We start from the raw sequence: 22,439 nt of genomic DNA, 5'->3' as shown, positions 1-22,439 counted from the left end.
GAGGCGGGGGGACTGACATACCTCGATGTCAGTTGGGGGGATGAGAAAAGATAAGCCAAAGACCGTATCTACTTATAAGCACAGCCCATGGGCACAGGCAATAGGGTAGTGAAGACCTGGGGGTGGTGGTGGGGGCAGGTAGGGGATGGGAGGAAGAGAGTAAAGGGGGGAGAATGGGAGACATCGATCAATAAAAATATATATATTAAATTATATATATATATATGTGTGTGCGTATATATATACACATACACATACACACACATATATACACACACACGTACACACACATATATACACATACACACACATATATACACACACACACGTACACACACATATACACACACGTACACACACATATATATACACACATATATATACACACACACATGTACACACACATATATACATACACACACGTACACACATACACACACACGTACACACATATATACACATACGTACACACACATATACACACACGTACACACACACATATATATACACACACACGTACACACATACATATACACACACGCACACACATATATACACACACATATACACACACGTACACACACATATATATATACATACACACACGTACACACACATATATACACACATACACACACACACGTACACACATACACACACACACACACACGTATGTACACACACACACACACACATCCTGCAATGAGCTGGAAGGTCTTCCCCGGTCCCAGCAACTCCAAGGATAATCAATACTGTTAGTGATCACATAAGGTCTATAAACTCTAGAATTTACTTAGCCTGATATGGAATCACTTCTGTGTGAATTAAAATTGCTATTATAAACTACCAACACGTAATTGAACATGAACGCCTGTCAAATGCATAGACAGCTGTGTGAGTAGAATAAAAGGCTGGGGCATCAGTTACGATGCTTTCTTCCTGGTCTTGCAACATACTCTTTTTGAGGAGTGTAATCTCAGATAATGTCATCTAGATGGTAAAAGTCTAATTTTCTGCTACAAAGAGTTCTTTTCTCTATGTCTATTTTCCATTAGTTGGAGGCCTATGAACTATCGACGTCTGGTGCTAGAGGCAGTGAGAGCATGCCTTGGGGTAAATTTGATTGTTGGGGTAAATATACTACATGAAAATGAATCTTAAATGAAATTTAAAATTCAGATTTCTCCAGCCCACATTCACTCTGTTGCTCAAAATATTTTTTTAACATTGGTCATACTTCAAATTGCCCGGGAAACGTTTAAAAATACCGTTTCCTGAATCCCACCCAGGACAATGAACTCAGAATCCCCGGGGCTGGAACATTCGTGTTCCTCACAATCTCGGAGATCCCAGTGTGCATCCGGGTGGAAGGACACTCTGTCCTGCTTGTGAGCTGGGATCTGAAGAGGATTCCATTGCGAAATGGAATGTCGGAATCTCGGGAGGAAGAGGCGGGGCAGGGAGGGGGAGGAAGCGGCGGCGTTCATTTGAGATTCACAATGAGAACATGTACACTGAGACCCTAGAATAAAGTGCTGAGTGATGGTCTAGGGCAGAGGTGGAGAACCCTTTTCTTTTCCTGCCAGGGGCCACTTGGATATTTATCACATCACTCGAGGGGGCCATACAAAACGATCAGCTCAAAATTAGCCTGCGCTATTTGGCCAAATATTTCATTAACTCACCCCTAACGCCTTGGCAGGGCCAGACCCAATGATTTCCCAGGCCTCATAGGGCCCGCAGGCCGGACATCCCTCACTAGACTAGGGACACAGAGATAAATAACACAACGCTCTATTTCTCAGGGACTTGGAGATGACAGGGAAGAAAAGATGGGGAATGTATCTTAAAAGACACAGAATAAAAAATACAATTGGACTCTCACAACTTATATAATGTTATTAACCAGTGTCACTCCAATCAATAAAATAAAATTTAAAAAAAGGCTAGACAAGTATATTTGGCAAACAGGGATTTTTCTAATGCTCCACACGCTCTCCCCAAGTCTACCTGGCGGGAAACTCTGCCGAGATGAAAACTGGTTCTACGCGTTCTCCTCCAGTGTCTTCATTTTTAAATAATTTTACTTCTTGTTTGATAATTTTAAGATCTTTTTAATTACTTTTTTCCCCAGGACTGCAGTCTTAAAATTGGATGAGAGCTGTCGTTTCTCTCTCTCATTGGCTTAGACATTGCCCGTGTGTCTCTGCCATCTTTAATGCTGTGCTGTGTGCCTGGAGATGCCGCCCGGTGACCGCCCTGCTTCCCACGCAGTCTATGCACACGCTTCCCGAGCCGGTGGCTCCGGCAGGCCACGCTCGCAGGGACCTCTTTAGAGCTGTAGACCATTTTTCGGTTTGCCTTTTTTTTTGGGGGGGGGGGGAGGGGGTGTAAAGTGAACAATTAAATCATTAATTTAAATCGTACGATGCAAAGAATGTCAGAATAAACAAATCAGACAATACTAGACAAAGTTACTAGTACCTTGGGACTTCCAATTGTCACCATGTAGTTGAATGCTGAAACACCAAAAGCCTGCAAGGAAACGACTCAATTGCACGACTAAGAATATCGCTGTGCTTATGTCTTAAAATGACGGCATTCCCATCAGGCGGCTGGTCTGAGTGAGGCAAGGACAGAAGTGCGTATTTACAGAGCGCTCTGTAATGGGCGGTACTTTGATTATGACGTCCTTATTGTAAAGTAATAAAGTTGCTGAAGTGATCAAGGTGCCTATTAGAGGGAGCAGTTCTCTTGCCTCCGAATTTCTTGTTCTTTACATTAGACTGAGGTGCCAGATGGCCGCAGGAAAGCATGCTAATATTTTCATAATTGCGTGTTTATCCTTTGAATTGTTTAGGAGATTTTTAAAAAATTATCACTTAATATAAAATGTGGTGTTTTACTTGGACAAAATTATTTGTTAAATCATTTTGCATTTGTTAACATTTGCATTTTAAGATATGTGACAGTAAATAATGTATACGTAGAAGCAATTCTATTTCAGGAGTCCCGGTTTGAATACTTACATATCATGCTTTAGGTGGGGAAATCTACCAAAAAATTAAGATTGCCTACTGTAATTTCATGTTCAGGGTTTTAAATTTAGTTTTTATCAGTTCCTAATTTCGTTGATTTTCTGACAGTTATCTATTTGTCTATCCACTGGAACACCCACACACTCATCTAATATATACATTCTGGCTTGACACTGCTGCTGAGTTTGTCCTACCTAGATAACCTAGTTTTTCCTTCCCACCTTTCCAGATCTCATCTGTTCCAGAATCAACCGTTCTCTCCATCTCCTCTCTCAGCAGCATGAAACCCTCTCTCCTTCCCTCCAACACCTGCAGTCTTTCAGATTGCTGTCATCAACTTTCCATGTATGTACTTCTTCCTCACCATTCTCAGAATGTCACGCTGCATAAATACTTTTTATTTAACTTGTGGTTACTGCCCATGAATTATTGAGAACAGAGTGCATCCTGAGTAAATCTTTGTCAGTCACTCTCTACTTGTCTTTTGCAAAAGCTAGCAAATAAAACATAATCGAGCAAAAAACACTCCACAAATCTCCACGGCCATATCTTACATTCTACACTGGAAAACAATGACATACTTACGATGGAATGTTGAATGTAAACTCCTTATCTCCCATATGACGTGTGTGTGTGTGTGTGTGTGTGTGTGTGTGTGTAACTATACCTATGTATATACTTTAACAGTAAAATATAATAACAATTCTGATGAGCTTGTTACATCTTTTTAAACTTCATTCTCCCATATTATCTCCTGCCTGACTATAGCTTGGGAAGGTGAGAGACAGCATTATAGTCCCTGTTTGTTTAGGAGGAAACGGGCACTCAGAGGATTATAACTTGACTTAGACACTTAGTCATTATTCCTTCATTAGTTGAGGTGGGGGAGGGTGGTGGAGGGATGCCACAATTAGAATCTCAGAGTCTTCCAAACCAGTACCGCTCAAAATATCTGTAGTGAAAGACCAGTTTCCAACCCACTCCCAATCTGTCACCAGCCATTTTCTTTAAATAATATAAGATAAATGAATTGCTAGAAAAATGAACAAAAATATATGCAAGAAACAAATCCAAATGTTAATAGGTAGGGCCGCCATGGAAGGACTTGCACAAACAGCTCAAGCGTTTCTGAGATGGTTCTCCTCGATGGGCTGGCCGGTTTGAAGGGTACGAAGCCTCAAATGGACCAGCTCCCGTGCCTGGACCCCACGCTGAGGATTGGCTGTGTCAGTCATGACGTATCCCTTCTGAGCTAATCATGCTCATGCAGACATCTGCCACCTCAGTGGCCGTGTCTACACTCAGGTGATCTCCACCTGTCACCATTTACAACTGATGGCGCTGGAACTTAAGGGTAGGCTGGCCCGCCATCTATAGCCGGACTTGTGTGTGTGTGTGTGTGTGTGTGTGGTCCCTGGAATTAGATCTACCAAGTGAAGAAAGGGTTTTTTCTAAGACCTCCCGAGGTTCTGTACATGCAATTATGAGCTAGCTGCAACTCTAGGTGAGCTGTGAATGTTGGGCTGGGCAAGGAAGAAAGTGGAAGATGGATCATTAAAGGTCCAACCACTGCTTGTGCTGCGGCATAAAAAACCGCATAACTCTAGAATTACCTTCCGAGTCCCATATCCCTTAGCCCCAGGCTTGAAACTGCCTTCTCTTTGAATGTCCTAAGATATAGATCCCATTATTTCTTGCAGTGTGTAAATATACTCTAGCTGGCATAAATGGGTCTCTGAATTATTCAAGAAACTTAGCTTATCTGAGATAGCGCTGAAGGCTTTCCCCATTATACCAAATAAGCTTGTGTCAGAAACAATTGATGCCATAGTTGAAAGACATTAGCACCCTCAATGCCAGTTGGGCTCTCAGTCTGTGATAGATGGGAAGTCAAATTAGGTGGGCCTGGTGGGACTGTTTGCTACCAAATACCTCTCTCCTATGACCTACTACCTACTCTACTTCTTTGTCTCCAGCGTACCCCCAAAATGGTTGATTACAACATTTTCCACAGTTAAGTATAGTCTGGTTCTGCTTAAGGAGGGAATCCCTTAAAAGGGATACCAAATTGCCTCACCTGGCAAAGAAGCCCGCACACCTCACTGCCCTCTGTCTGCCTCCCGTTTGCGGAGCTCCAGTCTGATGGACCACACCTGTGCTTGCAGAGTGCACTACACCGGACCCACAGCATGTGCCAGGGGCTTCCGGAACCACCCCAGAAATCCAAGGTGCGGGCTTGAGATGAAGGGCACAGTGATTCTCCAAACACGTTTCCCTGCCCCGACACTTGTGGGCTGTTTTATAAATCAAGTGTTCCAGATCATGTTTAACCCTCAGCTACACTAAAATGGCACCCTTGCTTCGTAGTACAGATGTATCTTCTAGTGTAAACGTTTCCTTGGTGCTTCCCCAGGACACCCTAAATGTTAAAATGACAGCCTCTGGAATTAGGTCTATGCAGGGAAGGATTTCCCACCACCTCCCAAGGTTCTGCACATGCTTAAATGAGGAGCTACATGCAGTGGTCCATGTCAGAGGCTGAGGACACGGGGTCTGAGATTAAAGCAAGCCCCAGGGACTCTTACTGAGCCCGTAGGACACAGAACTAAGAGAACGTGCCTGAGTCACAGGGGGAAGGGCTGTTGGATGCATCTGTGAAACAGTTTATATTGTCGTATCGGGTGACAGGTAGTCCAATTCTCAGGAGGGTCCCAATAGCCTGCTTTCCAAAAGCTGGAGGTTAGGGCAACCACGGTGACCAGCACGGCGATGCCCCGGGAGAGACGACAGGTCAGGCCTGGCAAAATGAGGTGGGTTAGGCTCTGTGCCTGGGGACCCATCTGTCTGATACAAGTGTAGTAAGGCAATTAATGCATTTATTTATATTGCTCGTGACAAACCACGTATTCCCCAAAAATAGTCAATGTAAACCTTCTCCATGGTTCTCTAGAAATGAGAGTTCCTATAAAAATATAAAGCAAGCTTTAACAATGAAACAGGCTGCTTACGTAAATAAGGGCTTGAGGAGTGATAGTAGTCTACTATTTTCGAAAAAAAAAAAAACTATTAAATACAACATCTTGACAAAAGAAGGATTATAGGAAAGGCCTGTAAAATCGATGTTTACGTTGCTAGTTAATGTGGGGAGCATTCTGTGTGTTTATTCATTAGGATGGATTTGGATTTCATAACCTAAACATAAAATGAAGCCCAGAAAATGATGAGAACGTGGAAATGCAGAAATGCCAGAGCACGTGCCTTGCGTTTCCTGGATGTTGTGTTCACAGCCCTGTCACTCTTAGAGCTTCCGTCTGCACTCGGTGGCGAATCCCACTCCTCTGTGCATTCTTCATTACGTACTTTGCGTTCTCACCACTTCTGCTCTACAGTCTGTTGAATCCAGGGTATGTTTGGGTTTACTCTTCATCCGTGATCCTTGTTTTCACAGAGAAAATAAGTGATCATAAATGTTTAAAAGTCATTTTACTGGTCGATAATAATCTAGCCCAGAATTATGAGCGACACGAGATTTATGACCATCCAAAGTTTTATGCAAAAAAACGAACCCCTCGCCCATATTTTCTCTCAATAAAATAAAATTAACACCATCATGACCATGTTGAATACATGAAGCTCACACCTTATGGTAACACCAACATTTGAAGAGAAACGACATGTGAGTCCCTAGAGAGGAAAAATGCACTTTCTCTCCCTGCACGGGAAATGCAGTGTGAGTATGTCACTGCTGGGCTGCTCACTCTGTCGGCTCCAGGCGACACTGCACAAGGAACTCGGCCACTGGAAGAGCGAAGGGAATCCTCTGACCTCGGAAAGAGCAAGGTATTATGTTGCACAGGGTTATTTTCTTTACGCAGAAGCCGAATCATGCCATCGTCGGTACGTTGCGGTTGTTAGGAGACGGATGAAAATCAATGATTTTTCTCCCCAGAATTTCCTTCTAGTGCTGACATCATTACAGCCCAGAGCACCTCCTCTCGGTCACTGGAAACGTGGCTTTCTGTGGCAGGACAGCAGCATTCCCTCTTCCAGTCTGGCACTTGATTTACAAACTATGTTTGAGGTTCCTTGTAATTAACCACTATTTAACATCGCGTTCACGCGTGGCTTTATTCCTGACTCAGAGTTCGTTGCAGTTCCCATTGGTGGCTGTGTTCCATTGGAACCTCAGTTTTCTCAATTAGCTGTTTTCGTTTTCTTCTCCTCCTCCTCCTCCTTCCCTCCTCCTCTTCCTTCTCCTCCTCCTCCTCCTTTTTTTTTTTTTTTTGTTAACCTCACCCCAGGATATTTTTCCATTGATTTTCAGAGAGAGTGGAAGAGAGAAACATCTATGTGAGAGAAACACATCGACCGGTTGCCTCCTGCATGTGCCCCGACCAGGGCCCAGGCCAGGGAGGAGCCTGCAACCGAGGTACGTGCCCTTGACCGGAATCGAACCAGGGACCCTTGGGTCCACAGGCTGATGCTCTATCCACTGAGCAAAACAGGCTAGAGCAGCTGTGTTTATAATCTATTTTCATTTGCTTGGATGCACTTGAAAATGCATTAGGCCCCGCCCTCCAAGTTCCCTTATTCACCATTCTGTGCAACTCTTCAAAACTCTAGGATGTGCTGCTTAATAAAAATAATAATTTCAACAGAAAATCAAGACGGCGCCGAGTGTTGCCATGGAGCCACAGAAATAACCCATCAAACAGGAGGTAAGATTTTTGTTTTACTTACCGACGGTGAGAACTGTCATTTTAAGTTAACTCTTTTGCAGGCTACAGTCTATCTTTATATGGGGAGAAAATATACAATGGGCTCATTTTGTAAAAGAGAAGAATTAACTTAATGCGGTTTTGTTTTGTTTTGGTTTTGGTTTTTTACTTTTCTATAGAAGTATATGTGAAAAATGTTGCTGGGCATCCACTCCCTTCAGTTCAGCTGTTGAATGAAATGATGGCAATTCTGATGAGTCTGAAAACTCTCATTTGCTCTGGCTGGTACTCACATGCACTGGTCCCTCCTCCCAGGTACACTTCCAAAATGTCCCTCTTACTAATCAGATATAGACTTATACCAATGTGCAAATGGCTTTATTTTCTTAAAGCTTAAGACATATAAGATTCTTTAGAAAAATATAGGTTTTTCTCATTTGTCATTCTTTCCATCTATGGTAACTGTATTCCTAAGCATCTTATTTATTTTAGCAAAGGGTGAAAATACTTAGTATGAAATCGGTCAGGTGCAGAAAGTACCCAAGTACAATTTTATCTCATGTTGTGGGGAAAATGCTGTCACAAAAGTTCTATTTTTCCAATCAAACATCAAGTGATATTTTCATCAGCATAATAAACTAATGTTGGATTTCACACGTTCTCGAGGCATCACCCGTACTCCCATCTCAGACCCTCGGTATTTATTTCTCGCATAATTCCTCTGTCTTGTGTAATTGACCAGCCACGCATACAATACGAGGTAAGTACTATTATTATCCCCGTTGCAGATGAGAATCCTCGGTGTGGAGTAGTTAAATAATTCTTAAAATGTGAGCCATCTATCTACTTGTTCAAACAAGGAATGCCAGCATGTGGAAGAACTAAAGAGAAGTGTGAAAAGGGTGCTATAAGGTAAGGAAAAAAAGCTGGATGAAAAGGGGGAAAAAGCAGCAAACAATAGGCAACAGCGAATAAATGTGTTGGGGCCACTGTACAGATTTAAGGTGACAAGCGGCAATGGAATATGAACAGGAAGCAGCGTGAGCAAAAAACTGCGCAAGATCCAGGCAAACACGGAGAGGGAAGACTCTAGTAATGGGAAGAATAACGGCATTCTTGGCCTCTAACATGGGGTGGTTGCCTAATTCCAAGAGAGCACCTTCCGTATTAGTTTCCAAAGCAGATAAAGAAGTACCCTATGGCCCTAGCCAGTTTTGCTCAGTGGCTAGAGCGTCAGCCTGTGGACCGAAGGGCCCAGTTTCCATATGCCTGGGGTGGGGGCTCGATTCCCAGTGGGGGGCGTCCCATCAATGACTCTCTCTCATCATTGATATTTCTCTCTCTCTCTCCCTCTCCCTTCCTCTCTGAAATAAATAAAAGTATATTAAAAAAAGAAGCATCTTTGGTTTCTGGGATTAAAGATATCACTGATGTTGGCGATCTGTTAGGTGACTAGTTTATGATGGCAGAAGGCATTATTGTATGATGACTTAACAGATGGACTGTGTAGAAGCCGAAGTTCAACTCCTGGCTCTCCGACTTCCTGTTACGTGTGTGATCTCGGCAGTGACGAGCCCCAGCCACCACCCACTGGCTCACGGTAGCTGATAAAGCGCATCTCTTCCCAACACCCCCTTCCCTGACATCACACTGGGTGTTTGACATCAGCCAAATTGTGATTATTTACACACACACACACACACACAGATTGGTCAACACTCTAACTCTGGGTTTAATCTCCCCGCTGTCAGTCAGCTTACCAGCCCACCACTAGACCTTGGGCAAGTTCCCTAACCTTTCTGAGCTTTAGTTATCTTTTCATCTGGAGAAAAAGAGAGAGAGACGACAGGTCCTCCTAGGATTCTGAAGACCTTTTCCATGGATGATGGATTCCACCTGATGGCCAGCACCTAGTAACCCTCAATGATGGCCGCACTCTAGTGATTTACTCCAGTTCATTCCACAGAACGTGGAACCAGTTTGCTTTCCTAACGCGCTAGGGAGCATCTCAACTAGTCCATCAACATTTCCGGGAGAGGAGGGTTTGCAAAAACAGTCTGACTGACATTACAGATGAAATGGTGTCTCCTACATGTTACCAAATTTTATTTATTTTTGTAAAGAAGATAAATGATTACTAATACTTATCAGGTAAATTTATTTTACATGATTAGCTTACAACAACTGTTTTCTATAGCGACTCATATATAGAAGCTCAAGGTTTTAACCCACCACCCCTTAGATTAGATTAAATCCGGGGCTTCAGATCGTCAAAACTTCTCGATAAGTCAATGCAAGGACGGACACTAGCGACACATCCCACTGTTTGGGAAGCCTGAACAGCAAAGGGCTGCCAGAGGCCACTCTGTCTATCCAGATGACAGGCAGTCTATGTTCCTTGAAACTTCAAAGGCAGGCACGGCAGGAAATAGGAATTGAGGAAAGACTGCACAGTCTAGAGATACCTCTGCTTCGTTGCCTGGCCAACAACTCTCTCCTCTCAGTCGTCGTCAATGTGAGTTGTTTATTCTTAAGACCCTGGTTTCATTTCTCTGCCCTGGGAACAGAATTCTTTATACTATTTTAAAGTGAGCTCTGTACACACACGTGCCACTGCTCTGCCACAGTAAAAGACCACTGCACTGTTAAGACAGATTTTAAGTGATTTTGCAGTAAGAAAAGAAACTGTGGAATCTGAATTGTAATGTCCTTCATTACTTCAAAGCCGTTGTGGTGGCTGGTTTACGACGATGACTAGAGTAATTCCTCCCGTCCCGCACGCACGCCCCTCTGCAACGGGGTCTTGCTGTTCTCTCCTCCTCACTCGGGCTTGGCCAGGAGGCTTGCTTTGGCCAACAGACACCAGCAAACATGGCACAGGCCGAGGTCGGACGAGCACTTGCCCACGAGGGCTGGCTGCCGTTGCTGCCCTGAGACCAGCACGGGAAGAAGCCTGAGCTGGTCTCCTGGGGACGACATGGGGTGGAGAGGAGCCATACCAGCCCGTCCCCCCGGACCAACCAGCCTTCCAAACACCGGGCACTCGAGAGAGGCCATTCCAGACGGGTCAGCCTTCGCCGAACTGTTTGCTAACTGGATAACCGACTTACCATCCCACAAAACCATAAGCAAAAACAGAACAGTTGTTTTAGCCCAAGGTCAGCTGATCTACAGCCATGGGCCAAACCCGGAGCACCACACGCTTCAGAAAATGAAGTTTTATTCGAACGCACCGTGCTCACGTGCTTCCTCACTGTCTCCAGCCACAGGGCAGAGCGGAGGAGTGGCCGCAGAGACGCCGAGGCCTGGAACACCTGAACTGCGCACTGCCTCCCCTTCCGGACAGTCTGCTGCCCCTGGGTTAGGGCACTAGGTTTCGGGGTGGTTGATTCAGCAGCAACAGAACAACGATACAGACTCATTTCCAACAAAGAAATGTGCCTCATTTCTTATTAAACACATAAAGCCTGTGCTCGTGGAAAAAATACACACGTTTCCTTTCAGGGTCAATAGTCTCCTTTATGGCAAAAGCAAAGCCATTTTGTGTTTCTCAGAGAGTTCTGAAGACCGCTAGTTGTACGCCAGGATCTGTTCTTCCTTTTCCCCCAAGAATGCAACTGGAGCTGGGCACGTAGCCACCCAGTAGGTTACACCCAGGAGCCCCATTCTCAGTTCTGTGGGACCACGGGGCGAGCTCTTCACTGCTGGGCTGTGAAGGGGTGATGTCTGCATTTCTTGGGCTGTCTCCACGCTCTCATTCCCCTTCGCACAACCTGACACCTACGGCAGCCTGAGTTAGCATGCAGACAGGTGGAATGGCCTAGAGAACGGAAGAGCACACAGCGAAAGGAACCTTCGTCGCCTAAAAACCACGTGGAGCCACGCCCACCCTCACTGTGGGCCATTCATCTTGGACTCTTACCAGGAGAGAGACCTAAGCTCGAGTCTTCCTTAAGCCACTGCATGTTCATTGGATGGCTCTCAAGCAGTGGGCTATTCTCATCCAAACCAGCACGATCCTTGTACGCGATCCGCGTTGCCCCCTAAAATGACTCAGTGGGTAGAACATTGGATCTTGGGTCAGGAACTCTAGGGAACTTTGATAAAACTTTGCCCCAATCTTCTGAATTGGCCAGAGGCGAGGCACTTACAGTAACTGTGATTTTGTTTCCCTCGATAAAAATATGCAACTTCAGGTAGGCTAAGCAGGGATTTTGAAAAGTGGCCTTCCTAATGCCTCCTTCTACTGAGCAAGAGTGCCCCAATAACTGGGGATTGCCCTGGGCATGTGTCATCTTAGTCCCAAGAAATGCTTACCTACCAACACAGTGCCTCAGGTAATCTAACAGGAAGTAAGCAAGTGGGTTTTTGGCACGTGGGCAGCTTGGGATAGTTTCTCCCCGTGAAGATTCATATACCCCTTTGTGAGGCAATGAGAAGAAACCTGAATACACACTGAATGACGGCAGCCCATAGGTCTCAAACTGTGGTGTGTGCGAAGGGAACTCACTAGACATGCAAATGTGAGTTCCTCCCCCCATCCCCAAAACCCCTCCCAGGGGCTGTCTTTCAGCAGGACTGGTGTGCACAGCAGTCAGCTCCACATGTAAATACAGACCCTGCGTGGTTCTGAGAGGGAGTCAGGGATTCTTTGAGAATCCACAGCCATAGAGCCACAGAGGAAATTAAATTCAGAGATTAAGACTCACTCCCAGGAAGTATAAATCTGGAAAGAGCGTTAAATCAAGGTTTCCAGAAGAAAGTCTTCTAGATTTTAAAATATCCTTCTATGAACCATCTTGTTGAAAACCTAAGGAGGAATTACCAAATACAACAGCAAACATGGCATTGGCCCATTTTTGCCTGTAAACTTCCTACTGTGTGTTCGGTGTCCAGTTGAAAAGTAACCTGTTTGGAAGTTATATCAAGGGTCCCGGCCATGTGCCTTCACGACCCTCCACAGTTCCTGGATCAACATGAGTTAGGTCATCTAATGGCATGTCTTCCCTGCTCGACTAAATGCTCTGAAAGGAAAGAAACTGTCTCTTTCTTGCTTGAGCTTATTAGGATGCTCGGAATATGCCAAGTGCTTAACCAATATTTATAGAAGGAATGAATCTCTGAATGGAAAAATAGCTGGTTGATCTGACATGGAAAATGGACATAAACAGTAATGAGAACGGGTGAAAATTGCCTAAAGGGTGTGCTTATGTCAAACAGAGAACAACTCACGCAATAGAGACCCAAAGAGGGAGGACTATTCAGAAGATAATGTTGGGTCATGGCCCTGGAGGGCAGTTTAGTTTGGAGGATCAGAGATAAACTCCCCTCATTCAGACCAAGTGCCCTGCAAGGACGACCCGTGACTTTGGGGAAGGCACTTGGAGCCACTTTGGTTTTCTGTTCTGTCATTCTTTAAATGACTGTGGTCATTCTTCCATGTTATCAACTATTCTTCTGGATACCGCTGAGGATGGCGAAGCTGCTGTTAGATTCCCCAGCTGGCAGATAAGTCACCATCTCTGAGTTTGAGCACAGCTGAAACGAGGAATCTAAGAACAGCAAACGCCTAGAAACAGAGTAGCATGGTGGTCACCAGACGCTGGGTTGGGAGGAAAACGGGGGGACGTTGGTCAAGGGCACACACCTTACGACATAAGCTGAATAAGTTCTAGGTGAATGGTGACTGTGGGTAATCATACTGTACTGAGTACATGAGATTTGCCAAGAGAGCAGATCTTCAGTGTTTTCACTACAAAACACACACACAAAAACACCAAAACCAACAAAAAACAAAAAAACACCCCCCCCCCACCACCAAGAAAACCCCTAACAGTAACTATCGTATGTGAGGTGATGGATGTGCTAATTATCTTGATTGTGGAGGTCATTTCACAATGTATAAGCACAATCTGTCCTCCATATCTGAGGGTTTTGCAGCCACAGATTTAATCAAGCGCAGATAAAAAAATATTCGAGAAAAAAAATAAATCCCAGAAAGTTCCAAAAGACAAAACTCGCATTTTCCATGCACCTCGCCCCACGCCGAATCCTCGCAAATGAAGGAACGTGCGGGCGCACCTGCTGCAGCCTCTATACAAATACAGGTTGGATGCCAATACAATGCCATTTTATTGACGGCACTTGAGCATCCTTGATGCATTACCCTGGGGTGGGGGTGGGGGGTGGGTCCTGGAACCTGTCCCCCAGACACGAAGGGACAACTGTGTATCAAACCATCACATTGTACACCTTACATAGATCCAATTTCCACTCGTCAACTGTACCTCAATAAGGCCAGGGAAAATGCTCAACGGGCTTAAAACATAGCACACCTCTCCAGGCTACATTCTGACAGAATTGTTCTAAATGGAAGTAAAATATGTTATTTGCCTGCTTTACACTTTAGGATTCTGTGTATTCCAAGGGCGAAGGGAAACCATAAAGGACACGCCTACCTTAGAGGAGAGATGGAAAGAGCTGATGAACAGGATGGTAAGGCGGAGCAAAAGGCACTTCACCTGGGCTCTACCTGGATCTCCTTAGTCAAATTAGGAGGCAGGACCAAACGACTGACAAGGCTGCTATTAGCTTTCAAATGCTGATGAGTTCAGAGCCTTTAAAAATCATGGTGTCTTCGGCAGAAAACACCACTGAGAACCTATTTTTTCTTTTTGAAATCAATATTCCTTTTATCTATAATGGAAACAAGTTAAAGCTAATAGGCCTAATGTTCACATATCCATTAAATATTTACTGGTTTCCTTCTTGATGACCATCTCGATTCAATTCACAGTCTATACAAAGCACCGATACTTTCAAAACTCAGACGTGAGCACGAAGGTGTTTTATAGCTTCCGGGAAGGGTTTGAGGTGAAGGGGGATATACAGTGGAACCTCATTTCTCGAACTTAATTCGTTCCGGAAGGCTGTTCCAGAAGCGATGGGTTCGAAAACCGAGTCATTTTTTTCCCATTAGAAATACGTAATGTAAATGGAATTAATGCATTCCAGACCCCCAAATGATTCCGTTTTAACCTTTCTTATTTACAGTACATGTCTAATGTATTCTTTAATGTATAAACACTCCTTTTCTTAAATTTATGGAACCACCCCCTACAAATTCCTCATATCACTGCCTCCAAAACGCTATCACCTGCTAACTGCTTTGCATTTATCCAATCAACAACAGTTGTCTACCTACGGGATGGCCTGAGATTGTTGTTTTGTGAGCACTTTCACCCCTTTAGCAACATTAGCACTCCTATGGTCTCTTTATTCTTTATGTTTTAAAATCTGTTGGGTTTCACCAGCAACAAAAGCATTCTCTCCTTTGTTTGTTGCCCGAGAAATGCTATTTCTCATGCTGAGGTATCAGGGTGAAAATGTTGTCAGGTCAACCATTTCTGTGAACAACTTGGTCAAGAACCAAATTGTTCGCAGTGAGAGAAGTGCAAGAAATCAGGCTTGACTGTACTTTCATGTTTGAGTAAGTGTTCTGATGCTTATCACTTGTCGGGGAGCCTCACGACTTGAGAACAAGAATATCTACACAGGCCAAGTGTTTACTTTGCCTCTATCATCTTCCTCACAAAGGCGAATTGTGCAACTTTTTTAAGGGTTCCCCCACCTATTTGTAAAATATTAGGGTCTAGGTTCCAACCACAAAAAGCCACTTCCCTAATCATGTGGTATGTTAATATTAAAAATAAGTTGAGTGCAATTCCTTTGAGGGGTAAAGAGGGAGATGTGTACAGACTAGGACATGTTTGTCCATAAATCAGGGACCACTATTTTATCATTCCGTATGTTTATCTTATTTCTTTCAAGCCTATGTCCCCACTAGCATGTTTGCTTTTCACATGCAAAGTTATTATTTGTTTTTCTTCTAGTGACACTGCCATACCTTTTTTTTTTTGGTCTTTCCCCCAAATAGTCACAGCATGGTTCTCTGTACTAGGTGTTGTACGGTAAATATTGATTGATTGATGAACCATGTCAAGGCTGTGGCGACACCCCTGTCCCAACCTCAGTGTGACACGCACTGTCACTTGCTTACCTGACCAGGGGCTGTGGTGCAGATGTGGGCCCGACGCAAGAGGACATCTTCCGACCAAGAGATGCCTTCCCATCCGGCCTCTGAACAGCCTCGCGAGACGCCCCGGGAGCTGCTGCCCCCATCTGGTAGAGCTGGGGAGGTAACAGACATCTGAGAAGGCAGAGAAGAGGGATTCTGCACCAAACCTACCTGCCCTGCCTCTGGAAAACAATTTCTGATAAGCATTATCCTTATATTTTTAAATGTATTTTAACTGATTTCAGAGAGGGAGAGGGAGAGATAGAAACATCAATGAGAGAGAATCATGGATCGGCTGCCCCCCCTCCCCCCCCCCCCCCCCGCACCCTCCGGCAGAACAACCAGGGCATGTACCCTGGCCGAGAGTAGAATCATGACTTCCTGGTTCATCAGTCGATGCTCAACCACTGAGCTATGCTGGTTGGGCTATCCTGATTTTTAAGATTCAGAAAACGTGGCCGGGGGATGATAAGAGAATAAGCTCAAGGTCTCATTGGAATCAGCTTGTAATCATCGTGCTTTCTCTCCATGCAGGTGCCTAGCAGCCCAGCACCCCTCCTGGTGTCCGCTAAGCTTACATTATTCCATAGCTCTGCGCATGGCTGCCCTACGGTTTGCAGGCCTAGATGTCAGGGCACAGAGCACTGCAGAGAGAGCACATTTAATCCAAGGAAGAATATTTAAATGACATCTAGCAATGCCGATGTTCCTCTACTCTGGGGTGGGGAACCTTTTTCTGCCAAGGACTGTTTGGATATTTACAACATCATTCTTGGGCCATACAACATTATCAACTTAAAAACTAGCTCTATTTCATCAGACATTTGATTAACTCACCCCTAATGCCTTGACGGAGCCAGATCAAATGATTTCGCTGGCTTTATACGGCCCAAGGGCCAGACATTCCCCTCCCCTACTTTACATGAGGACAACTGTACATGCTCACAGGTAGTTTCAGTACAGGCTTACCACTGAACACAAATAGATAAAACACACCAAATTTCCCTGGACAGACTATACAGCCCTTTTATGCTTTAAAAATAAAAGTGAATCGAAAAGTAGACCGTTAAGGTGAATCAGAGCTTATCAGTTAAAAAAGCACCGATTTATTGATTTTGACAACCTAGGAGGCTCGGCATAGGAACATATCTCTTCTGAGTAACCCTGAACTCAGGATCTACAGTGGACAAAATGAGTGGTGTTGAAACTCATTTTCCTCAATAAGTTTATCGGTAACTAATGATATATTTTGCTCTACTTACTAGACATGATCTTTTAAAGTAATTTTTAAATTTTACATAGTTTTATTAGGTGATATTTGATCTACAAAGTTGATACATACACATTTGAAATGTATCAATAATAATGTTCCATGCATAAAAACCATGAAACATGAACATGCGACAGTCATGAACCCTCCAGGCAGCCAGGGGGCGGAATATCACTGGGACTACATCTACGCTTGCCTCCAAATCCTATCCACCCTCCAGCTCCAAAAGGTAACCAGTTCCCTGAACGGTGGGTTTATTGTTCCTTTTGCTTTTGAAATAGCTTCTATCACAAACGTATCTACCTCCAGGTTTGGAAGTCTGTGATACAGTGGTATCATTGACGATGGAGTCTGCACCTTGTTTTTCTCACTCAGGGCTGTTTCTTAGCTCATCATATAGTTGCATGTAGCTGTAATTAGTCCATTTTCATGGCTACATAATATTCCACAAGGTGACTCTGTAACAATGTTTTAACTTAAACCTTATCAAATAATTGTTTTTTCCCCCAAGTTTTAAAATCGCAATTAGAAATATGTTCATTGTGTGTTCAAATTATTTCTATTTTTAAGTTTCTGCTTAATGTACCAACAATTAAAAGGTGAATGGAAGTCTCCAACTCTGGGAATTTATCATTTTGTTTTGTTTCAACCACTTTTACTGTATATATTTTGAAGATTTTTTTTTTAGGTGCATATGACTTAAGAATTGTTAAAACTTCTTGAGGAATCTGTCCTTTTGAGCTTATGTATTTATGTAGGAATCTTCAGTCCTACTTATGTAGTTTTATTTGCTGAAGTTGGTCAGTCTTGAACAGAACTACTGTAAACTGAAGCCATTCCTTTCCCAGCTGTACATTTTCTCCACTCCATCACCATCCCCATGCTCTGAGGCTTTAGTGATGGCCCTTAGAAGACAGAATTTGAAAATGTCTTTTTTTAGCCCATGGCTTTAATAAGCTTCCCCAGAAAACAGACCTTGGGGCAAAGCTTTTATGCTATGGCTTTCCTGGGGTGCAGTCCCAGAGGAGCAGGCGAGAAGGAGAAACTGAGGCTCATCAAGGGTGTATTTCTGAGCGGATCACAGCTTGGCAGCAGAGTTGGGTGTTTGTGGTTGCAGGAAACCTCCAGAAAGGCCACATGAAATTCCTGCCACTCAGCACAGCCCCCCGAGGGGAAGGAGAGGCAGGCCATGTATTTGCTGGCTCCTTCGGTTTCCTGTCTCTCGCTGGGTCTAGTCCCCACGCAGCATGCACACCCAGCACTTCTGGGCCCTGTTCGCTGGACCCTCCAGGTAAACGCTGGGGAAGCCAGAGCCTCCCGTGGCCTTTAGCCGACGGGCAGAGGCAGGGCCTTCTTGCCGCCTGGGGCAAGGTGTGGAGGCTCCTCCATGCGTGATGGGGGCGGTGTCAGTGCAGGGCCGTGGCCGGGCTTCAGGGCCGTGGAAGGTGTGAGGATTTGCTAGCAGGCGTCCTCAAACTACGGCCCGCAGGCCACATGCGGGTGTTTTTGCCATTTTGTTTTTTTACTTCAAAATAAGATATGTGCAGTGTGCATAGGAATTTGTTCATAGTTTTTTTTTAAACTATAGTGCGGCCCTCCAACGGTCTGAGGGACAGTGAACTGGCCCCCTGTTTAAAACGTTTGAGGACCCCTGTGCTAGAGCCTCTCTCCCTGCACCTCGTCACCAGGAGGGCAGGTGGCTGTGGCCTGGAGGCACAGGTGGTGTCATGCAGAATTCAGGGAGTACACACCCGAGCCCGGCACCACAAGCATTGGCCTGCAGTCACCCCCACACGAGGACAGGTGTCCACACTTTCTCTCTGATGGCTGAGGGGCAAGTCCAAGCTGGTTGGGAGGTAGGGAATTGTAGGAAACGGGAAAACGTAGAGTTTTAGCAAACCATCGTTACCGTCCTCATTGCAACAATTGGTCCAGGGCTATAATTAAAGGATTTAAGGAATAAAAAGTGCAGAGAGAGAGAGAGAGAGAGAGAGAGAGAGAGAGAGAAATTCAGAGAGGAGAGAAAATGGCCTTATGCTAGGCTTGGAATACTTAAAACTTGTAAGAAAAATTATGTCATTTCTAGTGTTTTCTTAACTTTCATCCCCTTCCCACTAACCAGATGTCCAACATTTTTCACTTGTTACGGAATTGATCTTTTTAACAATTACCCCTTCAAGAGTACTTTCAGAATAAAAAAATACTTTTTTAACTCCTCCCAAACGTGGCGACAATGGATTTGTTGAGTAATTTCTAAGATTGGTTCTACTTATGAAAGGTCCATGAGCAGCAAAATATCAACTAGATAAGGAAGTATCCCACAGCCCCGCCCCTCCCCCCCCCCCCCCCCGAAACTCTGAGGGGGCTGTGAAGACTCTGTAAAAAAATGTAAAACCAGAACAGAAAGCTGATGGCTTTGGACCGGCATAGAGCTGATAGTTCATACAAAATTCCTTTGACATCTGAACCATAAACATTTTCTTGGGACAACTTGATGGGCTATAACTCAACACTGGAAGAGAGAAAAGGAAGATAAATATAGGGTGTCCCCCCAAAAAATGTATGTACACTTTAAATAATTATAAAGGCAGTGCTTCTTAAAAGACATTACCTTTTCAAAATGTAATAGAAATCAGCTGTTAAAGTGTGTATACATTTTGGGGAACACCCTGTATATTTAAATATATTTTTATTGATTTCAGAGAGGAAGGAGAGGGAGAGAGGTAGAAACATCAATGATGAGAATCATGGATTGGCTGCCTCCTGCACACGCCACACTGGGGATCAAGCCCGCAACCCGGGCCTTTATCCTGACTAGGAATCGAACTGTGACCTCCTGGTTCATAGGTGGACGCTCAATCACTCAGCCACGCCAGCCAGGCGACACCCTGTGCATTTAAAACTAGGCTTAGTGGAAGAGGGAATGGGAATAACATTTTATGACAAGACAATGTTCCATACTTTGATGGAAATCTTCCAACTCCGGAAGAAATAGAGGGAACAGGGCAACAAGGGAAGTGGCAGAGAGGTAAAACCTTTGGAGGCGTTCATAAAGAACTCCCAGACGCTCTCCTGATAAACTACAGGGCGATGGGGAAGGCAAGACCCAGACCTGTTAAAGAGCGACTCCACCACCTGAACTCCACCCACAGCAGAGCCTGAGGACACGTTAATTACATGGTAGTAACGGTTTGCCCAGGGGGTGCCAGAGGACACGTTAATTACATGGTAGTAACGGTTTGCCCAGGGGGTGCCTTAGGCAGTGAGAGCCAGGATGTCCTGCACTAACGTGCGTCAGTGTGGACACGTCGAACACGGCACCGTGGCCGTGGGATCAGAGTGGCTCTTCTCTTTCTGTGGGCTGGGGGCCGCCGGCTTCCCAGACACCCTGGCCTTGGGAGTCGGGCAGAGTCCTTCCCGGGCGGGAAGACATAGAGTAGAGAATGTCTAATCACAGAGCTCGCATGCATTTTTAAAACCTCCTTTCCTTTTGCTGCTTTCCCCAGGATTGTTGGTCTACTGCAAATACATAGCCACCGTTCCGACAAGGGGACGGCCCTCTTGGGAAGGACTTCTTGCCGGGCCCGCATCAATGTACAATAAAAAGGGAATATTGGCGTAACATCTACCGACAAGTTCTCCAAGTTATGAACAAGGAAGCTTCACTCAATGTTTCCATGCGAGTCCTCCAAGCTCTACATGATGTGCTTCTGTATTTCGATAAAAGACGGATCGCTGTCTTCAGCAAATGTAAGGAAGGGCAGCTGTGAGACAAAGAGCGCACAGACAGTGAGTGACTGCTGGCCTCCCGAACCGCAGGGTCCTCTGCCTCGCAATGCGGCAATCCTTCCCGGCGGGGTTCTGAAGCTGAGAAAACTGAGAAGTACGATAAGCACCGGGTACGGGTACACAGCATGTGCTACAAAGAGTATTGACTCCCTTCTCTGCTTTGGTGACTCATGCTTCCGACATCTTAAATGGATGTTGCCAAAACAGGTTTATATGTTAATTACTTTATAGACAAGAGCTTCTGTGGGCCAGGATCTATCTTGTTATCTTTGCAGCTTTGTTGTCATTTTTTAAAAAGTCTTTATTGTTGAAAGTATTACACATGTCCACCTTTTTCCCCCATTGACCTCTCCCAGCCCGCCTCCATCCCCAACCCCAGGCCTTCACCACCCTATTGTGCGTCCACGCGTTATGCATATGTGCATACAAGTTCATTCTTCCCACCCACCCACCCTCCCTGCCTTCCCTCTGTGGTTCCAGGCTGTCCGATGCTTCCATGTCTCTGGATCTATTTTTGTTCATCAGTTTATGTTGTTCCTTAGATTCCACATCTGAGTGAGATCATGTGATACTTGTCGGACTGACTAATGAAAATTAAGGTCCTGATACTGTCAGGCGCTCTGCTAGCCACTGCACCGGGTGATGGCATATGCTTATGATTGTTAATCTCCCATCATATCTGTGGTTCACTCTCTCATACGTCACACAAAGGGCTTCTCTGTTTTTACTGACTAGTGTTTTCTGCCGTTTGTCTCTTTTAATGCCCTCTTTGAAGGCACAGCATTTACATTTATTTATCATCCAACTGATTTTTCCTCCTTTAGAAATCATTCATCTACAACGTTTTCTTGATTTATGCTCCCAGGCTTTCTGGATGCCCCTCTTACATAATTATTTCCAGCTTCTTCGCGTGAGGGGTTCAGTGGCTTGTTTTCATTCTGTCTTGTTTAATAGAAAGTCGTTGAAGCATTTCATGTTCTTCGGAGGACAGTTTGGCTGCGTCCACTGGTGTCAAACCGTCTGGAATTACAGTGCTGGTCCCACCTGCATCGAGTCAAGAGGCTTTTCCCTCTTAGAGTGGCCCGCGCTTCGGCCGTCCCCGCTGCCCTCCCACCTCTGTGCTCCCTTCCATGATGGTGACAGATTGTCCAGCTGAGCTCAAGGTCACCAAGCTGAAGACAACTGCTTCCTACTCTCTCTGGCCGCCAGGTGTTAGCAGGTACCTTAACCCCACAAGGAGACGGGAGAGAACGTGCTGGAGGGAGGGCGGGAGGCGACCCCACTCTGCAAAGGAAACTGCTTCTTCTCTGAGCCTGCAATGGAGGCATGAGGGGAGAGGGCTGGTGGGGGCTCACCTGGCCCCAGTGCGCAGGGACGGGAGACCTGTGTGGAGTAAGCAGGAAGAGGCCTGCGTCCCGGCACCAAGGAGCGGCACTGCCTGCCCTGATGGCTTATGACAGAATTGCTTGTGGGAGAGAAACAAACTTCCATCTCACTTAACAACTGCCATTCTGAGGCCCTGCATTGGTAGCTGTAATTATAACTAC

At 45.0% G+C, this 22,439-nt stretch overlaps 1 protein-coding gene across 1 annotated transcript in view; it reads right to left on the bottom strand.

The window, feature by feature from the left end:
• The window catches only part of LOC129148012 (sterile alpha motif domain-containing protein 1-like), a 49,084-nt gene that overhangs the window by 11,567 nt on the left and 15,078 nt on the right, over positions 1-22,439 (bottom strand). Inside the window, exon 3 of the mRNA XM_054712240.1 lies at positions 15,816-15,946. Coding sequence (XP_054568215.1) covers positions 15,816-15,946 — 131 coding nt within the window. The remainder of the gene's footprint in view (positions 1-15,815; positions 15,947-22,439) is intronic.

Source organism: Eptesicus fuscus, chromosome 22 (genome assembly GCF_027574615.1).
Source record: "Eptesicus fuscus isolate TK198812 chromosome 22, DD_ASM_mEF_20220401, whole genome shotgun sequence".
NCBI classification, from domain to species: domain Eukaryota; kingdom Metazoa; phylum Chordata; class Mammalia; order Chiroptera; family Vespertilionidae; genus Eptesicus; species Eptesicus fuscus.
The sequence above is the reverse complement of the archived record's forward strand: the minus strand, read 5'-3'. Positions and strand labels throughout refer to the sequence as shown.